Source organism: Coturnix japonica, chromosome 12 (assembly GCF_054131305.1).
Source record: "Coturnix japonica strain WE chromosome 12, WE-NBRP24, whole genome shotgun sequence".
NCBI classification, from domain to species: domain Eukaryota; kingdom Metazoa; phylum Chordata; class Aves; order Galliformes; family Phasianidae; genus Coturnix; species Coturnix japonica.
The window spans coordinates 17,875,701-17,889,899 of record NC_140674.1 but is presented as its reverse complement, the minus strand read 5'-3'; the positions used below and the strand labels follow the sequence as shown (position 1 = coordinate 17,889,899).

Sequence of the window (14,199 nt, the reverse complement as noted above, 5' to 3'; positions counted from 1 at the left end):
TTGATTCACATTCTATAATGTTAGTGAACATGTTCTTCTACTTATAATCAAATTAATGCTTAACCATAAATAATTGTTTATCAGTTAGTTAAGGAATGTGAGAGCTGTGTACTGAATGCTTCCAGGATTGTACTGGAATGCCTGCTGACTTTCTGAGAAATTGCAGTGCTGCTAGTAAAGAAACATTGATTACAACAACTTATACGTAAGTTGAATTTTCTAACGATGCTTTAAATCAAGTGGCTTTGACACTTTAAGCATTTTTTTCAAGGAGTTTTCTTTAGTTTTCTTCTACTGCTTCATACCGTAGGAACTTTTGTTATTTTTTTCTTCATTTTTCTTTTGGGAATCAAACAAAAGAAGTCACAAAATATTAACCCAGAGCAGGCAGGACTTAATTTGTGTGTCCTGAGCCTTGTTCAGAATTACAATTCCAATTTCTTTTCTTGGTTATGTACATGCGGTTAACTTCTCATCTTTCTTTTTGGCTTCTGTGCTGTTTTATTTCCTTTACATAATACCCTGTCTGATACTGAGACAAATTATTGATTAAAGCATATGAAACAAGTGCATGGTGTGTAAGCAGTGAAAATGGGTATGAGTAATATATTTTAATCGCATTTCCTATGTTGCTGCTGTATTAAAAAGAACAAAAATCTATGTGAGAATATATTAAGTAATGCAATAACTGCATGCTAGTAAATACTAAGCCAACAGCTGTGTTTTCCAAAAGTACATCACTGAAAGTAGAATTGGGAAAAATAAAACTTTATTGCAGTTTTGGGGAGAAAGGGAGAAACAATGCTAATCTAAAAATCATTTATTTTATTTTTTTTTTTCCTCCTATTTTCTTTTTCTATTTAGGGAGAAATAGGGAAAAAGAAGATTTTGCTGCCTATACTCTCTCTGGAAAAATATAACTCTTTTTATTTCTAGGAGTACCGCATAGATAATTCTAAGATGCAAGTACCAATACCATACTAGAAATGCTTTCTGTGGGGAGTTGCTTCTAAGTAATTGAACTAACTAGTCTGGGGACAAAATGAAGATGGTAAATTAAGAGTGTGCTGAATTTGGGCTGCACGTATACTGGCACGGTGTTGCTGGGTCAGAGAGGCTGAACTCCCCTAACCCCTTCTCAGCACCAAAAACCTGCCTTGCTCTTGTGTTCTGTGATGCTCTTTGGGCTGGTCGACATCTTTAAAGCAGCAGACAGCTGAGCCTTCAGCTGGCACAAGGAGGTATCACGTCTGCTGGGTATAAGAGCAAGATGTGGGCACAGAAATATTATGTTGGTAGCAACTCTTTGTCAGTATGGCCCCTTATTTATTGGCTTGTGTGCATGTATCAAAAGTACATGTTAGGCTGCTTGATGATGTGGGAAAACTGAGCCTCCCAGAAGGAAATGCTTGCAGCAACCAATGGGAGGTACAGGTAGCAGATGCCTACAGTTCTTGAAATGGCTTGCACATGCTAGAGTTCAGGATTAGTTAGCCTTTATAGTATTAGCTCTCTTGCCAACTAATATGAAGAAAACACTTTTCATTCACTCATTCTTAGGCTTTTCTTTTTTAAAGCTACTCACTTTACTCCTTCATTTTATCCTTTGCTTTCAATTATCTGCAAGATTCATCTAAAGTAAGGTTGGGAGTAATTACTTGTGCAGAGATTTCTAACAAAAACGAGCAACGTATTGAAAAAGTGCTCATTTAATTCCATTGCCTTTATAAATAATGAATGTGATTGAAGGGCAGTGAAAGTTGTCACCATTTCTACTAGATCTTATAGGTTCTGCAGCAATGCCATTTGCAGAACACAAATTTGAAAGTATCTTCCATGCGTCAAACTTTTATACATCTGCCTAATTTTATTTTGTGTAACACTGAAGAGACCGAATTAGAAAGAAAAGGGAGAATTCAAGTTTTCCTTTTTCCACCTTGTACAAACTGATTTTGTATTGTGTGTGTATAGCTTTGGCTTCTTTGCCTTCATCTCTCAGTCACTGAAGCCAGCTTGAGCTGCTAATTATTTCCTTCAGGTTTATCTATATTTTCATTAAATGGGAAGACTCAAAGCAATAGAAGTTAAGCAGGAAAGCACTGCTGATTTTTTTTTTTTAAATATTTTTTATTTTTTTGACTGCTAGTAGTTCTTTTGCAGGAACAGATTAAAAACTGTGTTTAGACAAAACAGTCATTTTCTGTGGAGGGAAAAAAATAGTTCTGCTTTGGAAAGCTGTCAGTGTTTCAGCTTTACAAATCAGAACATTGAGTGATCATTATTATTATAAGTTGTGGTTTCCTCACTAAGCAAGGGATCAGGAAATGCTACAACTAAGGGTTAGCTGTTTTTCTGGATGTGTTTGTGAAAAATGAGATCTTTACTCTGAGAAACAATCATCCTCCAACAAAGTGGCCAAGGAATAGAACATTCCTGATGAATGTGGAAGACTTAATTCTTAGTTTTCTTCTTCCCATCATATGTCATTATGATGCAGGTTTGAGTGATTTTCTTTTCTTCTCTGGGAGAAAATAATGATAGTAACACAAAAAGCACTTTTGGACTAAAGAAACTTTCTTAGTGGAAGACTCATTAGAACCGAGTCTTTTCACAATAAAAACAGTTGTTTCAGCAATGATACTTTTCTGATGGCAAGTAATTTTCTAACAAAGAGTTCTAATGAGCTGTAATTAGTGCTTAGATATAAATGAGAACAAATTAACTTTGTTTCCCATTAAGCTCCAAAGTGGTGATGTTTGCATCTTTATGAGGAAACAGTGGTATATAACTTCATATCTGGTGAAAAGCTATTTACCAAAACTGGGAATTGGGAAGCAAAGAAATAATAACCAAACAGCAAACCACAGTCAAGCCAGAGGAATAGAGGATGAAAACCTTATCCATGGTAGAGTAAGTCTTTCTTGTGTTTTCTCACTAGTCAGATATTTTGCCCAGCCTTATTTCTGTTGATGGAGAGTTTCTAGGAAAGCTGAAATGCTGCTTGTATGCACGAGTGACATTTTTAGTATGATGCAATTATCTGTTCAGCACGGCCCCACATACAGTGCAAGTTCAAGGCTTTTTCTCTTGTAGTTCTGGTTATTAACGTCATTAAATTACATTTCTGTTCATTGTATCGTCAAATTGACTTTTTGGGATCAAGAAATATTGCAGTATCTGTACAGTAAGTGAGTATACAAAAAAATGTCCTATTTTCTTCTTTGAGTGGGACAATGACCCCCTACCATTGTCATGTTTGAGTCAGTTTTAGAGCAGTGAATGCATTAAGAATTCTTCCTTTGGAAAGCACTCTGTTTTAGTTATTTCACACAGTTGAACACAACAAAGCCTTTCAGAGAGCGTAAAACCAACCTGGCCATTTCTAACCATTAGTCACTGTTTGAAGGGGGAGTATGAAGAATCTCAGGTTTTCAGCCCTTTTTACACTATTCCCACTTGTTAGGATTCTTTTCAAAGGAGGAAATATTTTCAGTACTATCATTCCCCTCTTGAAAAAATATTTGAGTTAGTTGAAGATGATGTGATAAAATGCTACAACTTGAACTACAGAATATTTCTGTAGGTGCTAAAAGCCTAAGATTAGAATCTTGTTTGTTAAGTAGGGTGTTGATGTTCTATAGCTAAGATATTGGTACCTTAAGCTTCTGTTAACACTGGAATAAGTAGCTCTCTCCATAATGGGGGAGAACATCTCAGAATATAGTACTGAAGGTCATGAAATGATCTTTTTGAATTAGAGACCGTATTGGAAAACAGCTAGGTAGGTGTAGTATTCTTAAATAAAATCTCAATATCCATTTTTGCTTCCTTATTCCTTGAACTGTCCTGCTAGATACTTTCAGGAATGGCCACTTAATTGTCACTCTTGAAGTAATCACCAAGCTAGCAAATGATTTATTTATGCATTTGAACATAAAAATAACTGAATTTATTTCTGTCCTTAATGAGAAGATTTGGAGCTGAGAAAGACCTGTTTCCACTAAATGCATGTTGTAGTTGAATGTTTCACCCATGTTTTCAAGTGAAAACTTAGAAAATGAATTTAAAAGGATTTGCAGCACTGAAACTGGAAGTTGCTGTGTGTTTTTCTGTCTAGTCAGCAGAATTCTCCAGGTATCTTCTGGGTTCTCAGCTCCTGTTCTGGCTCACACCTGGTCAACAGCTTCAATTCATTGGCACTAAATGTGTAAGGGTTATGAGGGGGTAGGGAGGCAAGATTTGAAAAGGCTTTGCTGGACCAACAGAAATGGGAGGCTCATCAACGCCTTTCAAACGTAGTTAATGTTGCTTTTCTGTCTGTAAATAATCTTTTCTGACTGTGGAAAGAGGTGTGGGCAAGAATAAAACATGCAATCTCTTCTTTTGTGAACCAGGTGAGAAGTTCTGGAATTCACCAGTGTTTCAGACTTAGGGCATGTGTCTTGTCTTTTGTAGGCAAATTCAGATACTGAAGTAAGGCTAAGAGCTTGCTGAGCAAGTAAAGGAGGAAGTTACTTAGTTATATGCACAAAAGTTGCCATAGAGTTGACAGTGAATCACTAGAAGACATAAATATTTTGTTACTTCTATCTATTTGATGATAAACTTGAAGGTTGTTACTGTCTGTAAAAATTTCTCTTTCCTGAATAATGGCTTTGATTTAATTAGAATATTTGCTTTAGGAATTCTACTTAATCCAGATAAATCTTAAGCTAACAGGTCTTCAAGATTTTTTTTATTTTTTTTTATTTTTCTATACTAACAAGTAATTGTTTTGGTACTGAACCAAAAACAAGGAAAAAAAATAAAAAACCAAATCAAAACAAAAAACATGAACCCAAATGAACAGCAACAGTATGGTTTAGTTTAAAAATGGCTCTAGTCTGAAGTGATTGATTAGACCACTCTGAGTGTAATTCAGAAGCTTTGTGGGAACTACTTAGTTCTTTTAATTAGTCATTGTTCCTTTCAAGTAGTGCAGTGGCTTCTTTAGTTTCTGATGCTGGCAGTTGTAAATGTGAATGCTAAAATAAAACTATGACTTCATAGGCATAGGCCAGGTGTACTTGTTCAACAAATTGATTGCCTAAGTACCAGAAACCTGTTATTTGACTTCTGAGGTAGGAAAGAGCAAATATTTTATTGGAACTCAACTTGAAGTCAGGATAAGATTATCTTAAAATGTTGTGTCCTTGTTGTGGAGCAGTCTGGCTTGAGAAGCAGAATAACCTTTCCTTTTGTTTATAATCCCTTCCTGTTGCACAGTCAAAACAATCTGAAAATTACAGTGTTCAAATAAAGCATCTTCCTTGTAGGTCATCTTTGTGAAAGACAGGGGAAGGGTGAGTTTATGTTTTACTTTTGGAGTTCTTGGCTAAGCTTTTGCCAGTGGGATCTGAAACTTCTGCAATTGTGTTCCTCCATGGTGAAGAGCTATGTCTGCAAATTCCCATCCTGCAGAGACAGGCTTGATGGTTATTTTCTCCCGGCTTTCTTATAAAATGCAACTTCAGAAAATCTTTAAATTTAGTTGCAAAATTTCTGCAGGCTTTGGCATTTTGTCTAAAGCACCTGCTATGAATGGCAAATAGTCTTCAGATCGCTTCCTGTATAAAAGTGAAAGTAAAGGGCGGGGAGCAAACAAGCGGGGGAGTCCAAAATAAGACAAAGCAGCGTTGCCTGAAGCACATGTTAATCAAAAGAGATCAAAGGATATGATGTCAGTTTATAGAGAAACAGGTCAGGCAAGCCCAGGTAACTCAGGAAGCAGGATGCTAATTATTCACACAAAGTCAGGTATACAGTTACCGTGCTATAGTTGAAAGTCAGGAGGTCAAAACTTGTGCAGCAACTCAGCCAACGTGATAGAACAGCTTTGCTCCTTACGGAGAAATTTATCACTGTTAGAAATGGAAGAGAACGAATCGAGTTTGCCGAATGCTTCCCAACAAGGTAAGAGCATGCAAGCTTTGAAATACTTTGCTGGTAAGAAGTTTGGTGCATTGTTTTTCACCACGTGGAACTTGTTTCGCTTTCAGCTGTTGCAGTGTGTGCTGCACGTCCACACGAGTGGACTTAGTTTTTGCATGTGTGTCTATCTGTGGAAAAAGAAGGAAATCCACATCCCTTGTCTCTGCAGTGCCTTTTGAAAACAAAGCACAACAAGCACAATAAAAACACAGACCCTGCACTAAGTTAGAAGAGCAGGGAAAAGTGCGATAAGATCGTGTTAATGTTGGTGCTCTGTTGTCAACAAAGGTTGATTTTAAACTCAGGGTGAGCTGTTGATATTGAGGTTGCTTTCTCATGACATAGTTCAGTCTGCTGCAAATATTTTGAGGATACAAAATGCTTTACATGATTTTGCACAAACTGAGTACCTGTTGCACCTGAGCAGGGCTTGGCAGATCTGCAAGGAGTAAGGAGATTCTATCCCTTTTTCATTCATGGCTTATTCCAGATTTTTTTTCTTCCTTCCTTTGTGGGCTCTGCTAAGGGAGCACAGCCATGCTAAATAGTCCTGGTAAGCACTCATAAGAATACAGCACTATCCTAGGTGTTTTAAATTTTCAGTAGAAGCCTGTACACAACGGTTCATGAATCTTGCTTAGTCCTTCTTTTGCAACATTAGTGTCAAGGCTCTGCTATGAAAAAGAATGTTTCCCCTGTAGTCCTTTTTTTCTTCCAAGAGATGGTTTTAATGTCACAGGAAATATTATCTTCCTGAGGAATTATTCCATTATTTTATCTTCTTAACATGCAGTGTTTTTTCCCCCTGAATCTCAACCTGTGTTTTTCTTTTTCTTGATTTACCAGTCCCTTCCTCAGCTCTTTCTCATATTTTGCATAGCAGCAGCAGCAAAAGCTTTGGAACTATTTTGAGTTCTGCAAGAATCCTCAAGCTATTTTAAAATTTGAAAATGGTTTTCGAAGTGACTTTCTAGTCATAGAAAAACTGTGTTACTGCTTTTCCACTCAAAGTTATCCCTCATATGTATGCAGGCATATTCTGCTGGGATTCAAATATGTGTCTATGACCTATGTTAAATGGGAATAACTCTGTTAATGCCAGAGGAGATTTCCCACATTGAGAGCTTCTGAGAGTGAAAAACTTTTTTTAGTTTTCTACTGTTTTAACATGCACTACCAAGTTTGGTGTGCATCCAGATTTGAATTCCATAAAAAGCAGCAGCTATGCTCAGTAATGTACAGGTATAAATATCATTCCTGTGTTCTGGTATTGAGAGAGCTTATAGTCATTCTTTTTTTCATTCAGGATCCAACTTGAGGTTCAGTGATATGCTGCTAAGAAATATTTTCAGCCTAATTCTGATGTTATTTTTTGCGTTGCAAGTGAGAAGCTATTTCACTGCTGCAAATAAAACTACATTAGTTAAACTTTTGTATTGAATCGGGCCTCTTGTATTTTATACATGTCTTTTGAGAGCCATGACTGTGATCCCACCTTGATTTGTACCTTTCCTCCATTAGTGTAAGTGAGCTTAGTCAAACGAAATATTTCAATTAGTTGCACTAGTGGATGGAATGAGAATCAGGGCTGCACAGCAAAGTATTTTTGTGAATAAAAATATTCTCTCTACTTACACCCCAGTGTAAGGGGTTTTTGTTGTTGTGGTTTTTTTTGTTGTTTTTTTTTTAGGTTGCTATCAAGCCAATGTACTGTTAGTTCTGCGTGTGTTTGTTTTTAGAGACTCCAAAATAACTGGTGATTTTGTTTGAATTTTTATAGAAAAAAAACAAGTGGAAAAATTAACATTACTCAAGATACCTGTCAAAAGCATTGCTAGTGAGATGACTCGCATTCCTTTAATTTTATTTATTTCGGAGAACTTTGGGCTTGTATGAATTACTAAGGGTACCAGATTGACAGCCCTGGAGGCTGGCTTCACTTATTCATTAGCAAAAGTGATGCAGCCTGGCCAGCAGGTGTACGAAGCTCTTCACTGTGCTGTGCCCATGTGTCTCCATTCTGCTGTGGGAAAAAAACCTTTTTTTTAAGGATCTGAGGATTTCAGTCCTGTTTGCTCCTTGTCTTTCCCTGCAGCATTTTCTTTTAAGGGCACAACTTAAAGGTCTTGTGATGATTAGGTTTGTGCACTAAGGAATACACAGGGATGTTTATTTGATTTCACCCGACGGGCGTCAGATGGTGAGGAAGGCTCGGGGCTTACCTAAGTCAGTAATTCTCACCATCTGGTCACTCAGTAAATAGAAGGTCACTCCACCATCACAGTGTTCTTGTTTCATACCGAGTGTAGTAAGCTGCAAGAGTGACTTAGTTCCTGGTTTGGTTCCATTGTAATCATTTTGCTTCCTCTGTAAATACTCCAGCCCTCCATCTCCACTAAACTTGCAGCGTGGGTGTGCCGGTTGGCGAGATCAAAGTGAGCCCAGAACAATCAGCCTTTGACTGCTGGCCAGGAATCGATTCCTGTTCCAATGAACTCCCTGCGAGCCCTTAATGCTCTGCAGCTGAGAGGGTACCTGGTATTTTTGTGGGGGCTTTATTTTATTATTTAGATTCGAAAAAAAAAAATCTGTCCCTTCCCAGTAGTTGTTATTTTCAGTTTTCCTGTGAAGAAAGCACTGTTTACAGGAGACTCTGACCATAGTAGCCCCACAAGATGCTATTCCTGTAAGTGTTAATATGTTATCATACATGAGTTGTAATTGATTTCGCACTCTGTTGTGTTGCTGGATGGTCATATTAGGTTTACTCACCTGCTAAGTGTATGCAGTGCGCACTTGCTTCCCCACAAAGCTAAACTAACAATCTGAGGCTGGGGCAGCTTAATGATTCTGATCTTGTGAGGCACTGGAACTATGCTAGAATGGGAGAAGTCAAATGAGCATTATTGTACCATCCTAATTTTTTTCAGGGCTCCGCTATGCACTGTTTATTAACATGTCTATTTTAATTGTTACTGTTATTTTATAAGTCTTTAATATAAACATATGATTGAGTATTTTATTGTAATAAATTTCCAGTAAGTTTGGTTTCTTTCTGTAATTAATCTGGGCTATGGATCAGCCCTTGAAGCATGTGCTCCTTAGGGTTTGTTCTTGTGTTCTGATGTTGATTATTTTATTTTTTAGATCAATATATATGTAGTCTCATGAAACATTTACAGGCCAAGTCTAAAAGAAGCAAGTAATACTTTTTGCTGAGAAAGGTGATAGGAAAACATCAAGAGCATACGTAAAGAGCATGGCAGGCTTGTGTGGAGCAGCAGGAATTAGAAAGTGAATGTCTCAGAAAGTGAATTTCAGAAGTGTTTCTTTTCAGTCTGAAGCTTTCCTTATCAACACAACTTTCTGGCCACCAACTCTGCTTGTTTGACTGTTTCAAGGAACAGCCCCATTCCCCAAGAGTGCTTGAGTGGGGCTTAGGATAATTCTAATGGATGATGTAATCAGCTGCAGTTTTTAAATAGAATTCTGCAACTTAAGATGATGGCCGTGAAGGTGCATTGTTTAATAAAAAGAAAAATAAAATCATCTTTCTGCTTTGCATTTGATTCTGAGGACCTCAGTCCCTAGAGTTCAGTGCCTGTTTACAATCTGGACAATTATTAGCGGAGCATCACTGGGTCTTTTCTTGGCTCTTTTAGAATGATAATAGTGAGGTTTTCTGTGACTGCATTTCTTACATAGATTGACTCTATTCACCAACAGGGTACAGGAACAATGGGTAATTTAAAATAATTCATTTTATTGCTGCCTCCTGTAGATTTTTGACTTTCATTTCAAAGTAGTGAATGTAGAGAGCTAGAGAAGTATGTACTGATCACTGTCCTGGTGCTATGAAAAATATGAGATTCTGATAGTCCTGTAGAGTCATCAGCAGCAGGATCAGCACAGAGTACTCATTTGACTTCAGCTTTAATCATTCTGGCTTTTTTCTAGGTGCTTTTAACTCTTTTACCACATCTATGCTTTTTTTATGTATGTATTTTTTTAAATGTTGATTTTCTGGTTTGTGTTTATAAAGCAGGGTGTAAAATTGTAGTTCTAGAGAAAATATCCTATGTAATGCAAGCATATTAAAACTGAGACAACTGCTTAAATTGAAGTATGATGATTGTGAATTTCTTCCAATGGTGAGAATCTACTGCAGAACTGAATATCAAACCAAAGGCTTCCAGCTCCTAGTCTGCTTCGTGTTATTCTTGTTTGGCTGTTATAATCCTCTCCAGTTTTAGAGGTGTGTTGCAGATGATTGCTTCCTAATCTGTATGCCTGGAAATGAAACAAGATAGCAACATCTTGCTGTAATAAATAGTACTGAAATTGAAACTGTATAGCAAATGGATGATGTTTGCAAAATGCCCAAAAACTTTTACTTCTACGCTTGAGCTGTTTTAAACTCTGAAATTCTGCTAGAAGGGAAATAACCTCTAGTCAGCTGTAGGTTCTATCAGATGTTGTTTGCCACTCAGGGGACCTAAAGGAGAGTGTTGGTCTTTACCCCAACAAACTGTTGCTCAGAATACATCCCTTAGAAGATGGACAGAAGTGATGTAATCATTATATCTATTTTTGCCATTCCCATGGCTCCTGTCTGAATGAATGGCACTTACTGGAGAAAAGTAAAGAACTGAGATTGATACAGAAGGGGTATTAATGTAGTTTTAGCAGTTCAGACAAAAGAAAATAGGGTTTTGTATAAGCTTCTTTGCAGCAGCGACACACATTTGTAATTGAAAAAGTGCTTCACCTTTATAGCAGGTCCTAACAAGGTCCTCTTCTCCTCCTCTTCCAAGTATTTGAAGTTTTCAGGAAATTGCTAGAATTTTTTTCACCTTTACATACAGATAGGACACCAGAGTTCTGCTGGAAAACATGGTGGTGTAGAAACCTTTTTGTCTTTTTCCTTTGCTTGAAAAACAATATGTTCACTTGTTTCCACCACAGAAGAGATGGTGCAGTCTTGAGGTTCTGTCTTTAAATATCAAACAGTTTCAACTTGCTGTTAATTGTTAAAATATGCTTCCTAAAGTTAAAATGTATTATGTATTATGTTTAGAAAAGTCAAAGAGTTATGACATGTAATTGTACCTTCTGTATCAGATGAACTTGAGGACATTCAGGCAGATTTCAAGTATTTTGGATGTTCTTCTGGAAGCATATTTTTCCAAAAGATTTTGTCAGAGGCTGTTTAACTCACACAGCAGTGAATCCAGCTGAAGTTATGCCTTGGGGGCAGGGGAAGCAACCAGGTTTACTTACCTATCCATGTCTTAAGATCATCATATCCCAAGCTTAATCTCTGAGCAAGAAATGGCCTAAAGCTGTGCCAGCCTGAGGAAGTGTGAATGTGTCACCACATACAGAACAGAAAACTACCTTCCTCTGTAAAACAGAGCATGTGTCTGTCAGAAATGCTGTGATTTTATTACTTATTGTGGTGTTCTCTAGATTTCACTATCATTTTTGCCTCTGGGCTGTATTTCATCTTGTGCAGAGCCATGTGTACCCAGGTCCACTCTGAGTGGTGGTCCCACTGCTTTTACCCTTTTCCAATTTCATGTTTCCGGTTATATTTTGGTAATATATTGAAACCCTTATTAACATTCAAGGGGTTAAGAAGCCTAACCCAGACTAATTCTTTCTCTATGGAAACAGTCATAGAAAGTGGAGCTGATTTTTATTTTTAGTCTGAATTTTACCACAAATATCCAGCTATAAGCATAGTTTTATAATAGCTGGTTTTGACAGCTTGTGTAACTATTCATCTTTTTCATCAAGAAGTGGTTGTGTAGAAGTTGCATTCTTGCTGTCTGTTTAAGCTCAGATTTTATGTGCTTTCATAATACAGTTAAATTCACTGCATTTTATTCAAAGCAAGCAGGGGCTGAGTCAGGCTGTATCTGTTCTTATGCTTCATCAGCAGAAATGTTTACTGACTTTATAGTTGTATTTTGTTTGTGAGGATACAATGAAAGTAGTGTGCTTATATGAGTATTGGAGGGTTTAATTTGGCCTCTGTTATGATTAACATTGATTATGACATAGGAGCAGGGAATAGTCCAACTTGACTTCCAAGACTGAGTTTTCAAAGTTGAAAATTTGAAAACAGGTAAGCATCTTTTTGCACCTAAATTGAAAGTATTTGACTTGAAATTCTGAGAGTTACACTAAATCCAAATCATGGAAATGTTGATTGTGCACTGAAGTCAGTTTTCATAGAGGAGATGTGTACTTGCTCTGGATCAACTCTGCTCTCTCCTTGTTTGCTGTCCTTTCTCTTCTGAAATCTTTTCTTAGTGTGGCTTGAGTGGTGAAAAAAGTGTAGGTGGATTATTCAGGTTATAAATTTAAAGCCAATCTAATTTGCCTATCAATGAAATGACAGATACCATGTTAGTATGGCTGCAGGTGGCTTTCATGACTCAGGTGGCTTGTAGTGGTGCCTCTTCTAATGAAGGCTTCATGACAGCTGAGCTGTGAAGGAGAATACATTCAATTTTCTTTTAAGTCGAGGGCTTTCTGTCCATCCTCCTGGAAACGAGTTTAGCAGTTGACTAACTGTATAAAGCCATGCCCTCTACGTATCTGAATAGTAACAAAATGTTTATAACTGTTGCTGTGCTGATATAGAGAATGTTTCCTACTTACTGTTTCTACTTTTATCAGATTACATGTAAAAACCATAAAAAATCCTTTATATTATCCATACACATAAAATAAAAAATATAAAAAAAGCTATACTTCATAACTTAGAGTTAGTCAATAATTCTAGGCTTAGCCTGAGGGGTTGGAAAGGGAAATTATTCCTCTTACAAATTTTAATTATACCATAAACTTTGGGAAATGACTATTGATCTTCAGCATCTGGCACTAGAAATGTTGCCTTTTTCTTTTGGTTATTTAGTTTGTGAGTTGCATTGTCATACAAGATAAAAATAAAAAACACCAGAGGAGATGATGTACCGTATGCAAATGAGAATATTTTGGTTTGTTTATATACTAAAAATATTTTATTGCTGAAGAGGTTTTTTTGTTTCTTACTGGATTTTTTTAGCCATCTCTTGAGAAATTTGCATTTGAGATGCAAGAAAGCAAATTCTAATTCTATCAAAGACACTTTCTCACCATGGGACCCTACAATATAAACAGTATGTTTCTTGTCTTAGAGGTACATTTAAAATTACGATTGCATCTCAGTTGACTTTATTTGCTGAGGAAAAAGCACAGTTCCAAGGACTAGTTGAGACAGAGGCTGGAGCTTTGTTTTGCTACTTCTTCCTTTTAACCTTGGTTCTAAGAAAACAGATGTCAGTGTAAAAATATTGAGTCTTGCTTGAAATAGTGATCAGATCTGATAAGAAACCAGCTGCCTTGCTAGTATCACTTTACAGGAGAGTGAGGTCTTCCTCAGTTGTCACTGCTGCTTTATGTCGTTCCACAAAAGGCAGATGAAGGAAGATTTCTTTCCTATCCAGGAGATCTGGAGCTGTATAAACTCTGTGAGGAAAACTGGGTTAGAGAGGTCCCAAGAACAGACTCCTGAAAGAAGGATGATGGAGGGCCTCTCACTGTGGTGACAGAGAGTGATGGAGACTCGCATTCCTTGTACTCAGTCTCTTTGGGACTACAAAGGTGCTTATTTGCTATCCACTGTGTAAAGCAAGGAAGCAGTTTGCACAGCCATGAGGATTGTGCCCAGCTGGTGATATTTTACTTAGTCCAATACATAGATGGTGAACCTTGTCTTTGGGCCAATAATTGTGCTGGTGCATCTGATACAAAAAGAGAGGGTGTTGGTAAGGATATAGCATGCCAGTAGGCTGCACTGGAATGAAACTCACAGGGCACCTTTGAGGAAATGTTGTGCTTTCTTCCCTGTTTCATCATGGAGTGGATGCTCCTCTATAAGTTCAGTGTGTTTGATCTACGTAGATTCTCATCTTTGTATCCTCAAGCATCCTGTAGTGAGAACTGATACCAAACAGCATCTGAAATTTCTCAAATTTTCTGCATGTTACATTGATTCTGTGACCCCTTACTGGATAGTAAACCAAGTAAAATAGGACAAAGATGACTTCAGAGAGGCAGCTTGTTGGAGTTGTTGCCAGTTCTTCCGCAGGAAATTGCTCCCTCGCAGGGGTTTCTGCCAGTTGTGTGGTGATGCTTGAACCCTTCCAGCTGACCTTATGCTGTGAACAAAAGGAGTAG

The 14,199-nt window shown here is 37.3% G+C and overlaps 1 protein-coding gene across 17 annotated transcripts in view; it reads left to right on the top strand.

Annotated features, from left to right (window-relative positions):
* Positions 1-14,199, top strand: part of NAALADL2 (N-acetylated alpha-linked acidic dipeptidase like 2) — a 338,435-nt gene that overhangs the window by 75,876 nt on the left and 248,360 nt on the right. For 4 of the 17 annotated variants that reach the window (XR_014933328.1, XR_014933327.1, XM_015871849.3 and 1 more), the window contains exon 1: positions 5,319-5,952. The exons of the other annotated variants lie outside the window; for them this stretch is intronic. Coding sequence is in view for 2 of the 4 variants with exons in the window: in XM_015871849.3 (XP_015727335.2) it covers positions 5,910-5,952 (43 nt within the window). In the remaining 2 variants the exon portion in view is untranslated. Of the gene's footprint in view, positions 1-5,318; positions 5,953-14,199 lie in introns of those variants that run through there. 17 annotated transcript variants of the gene reach the window in all.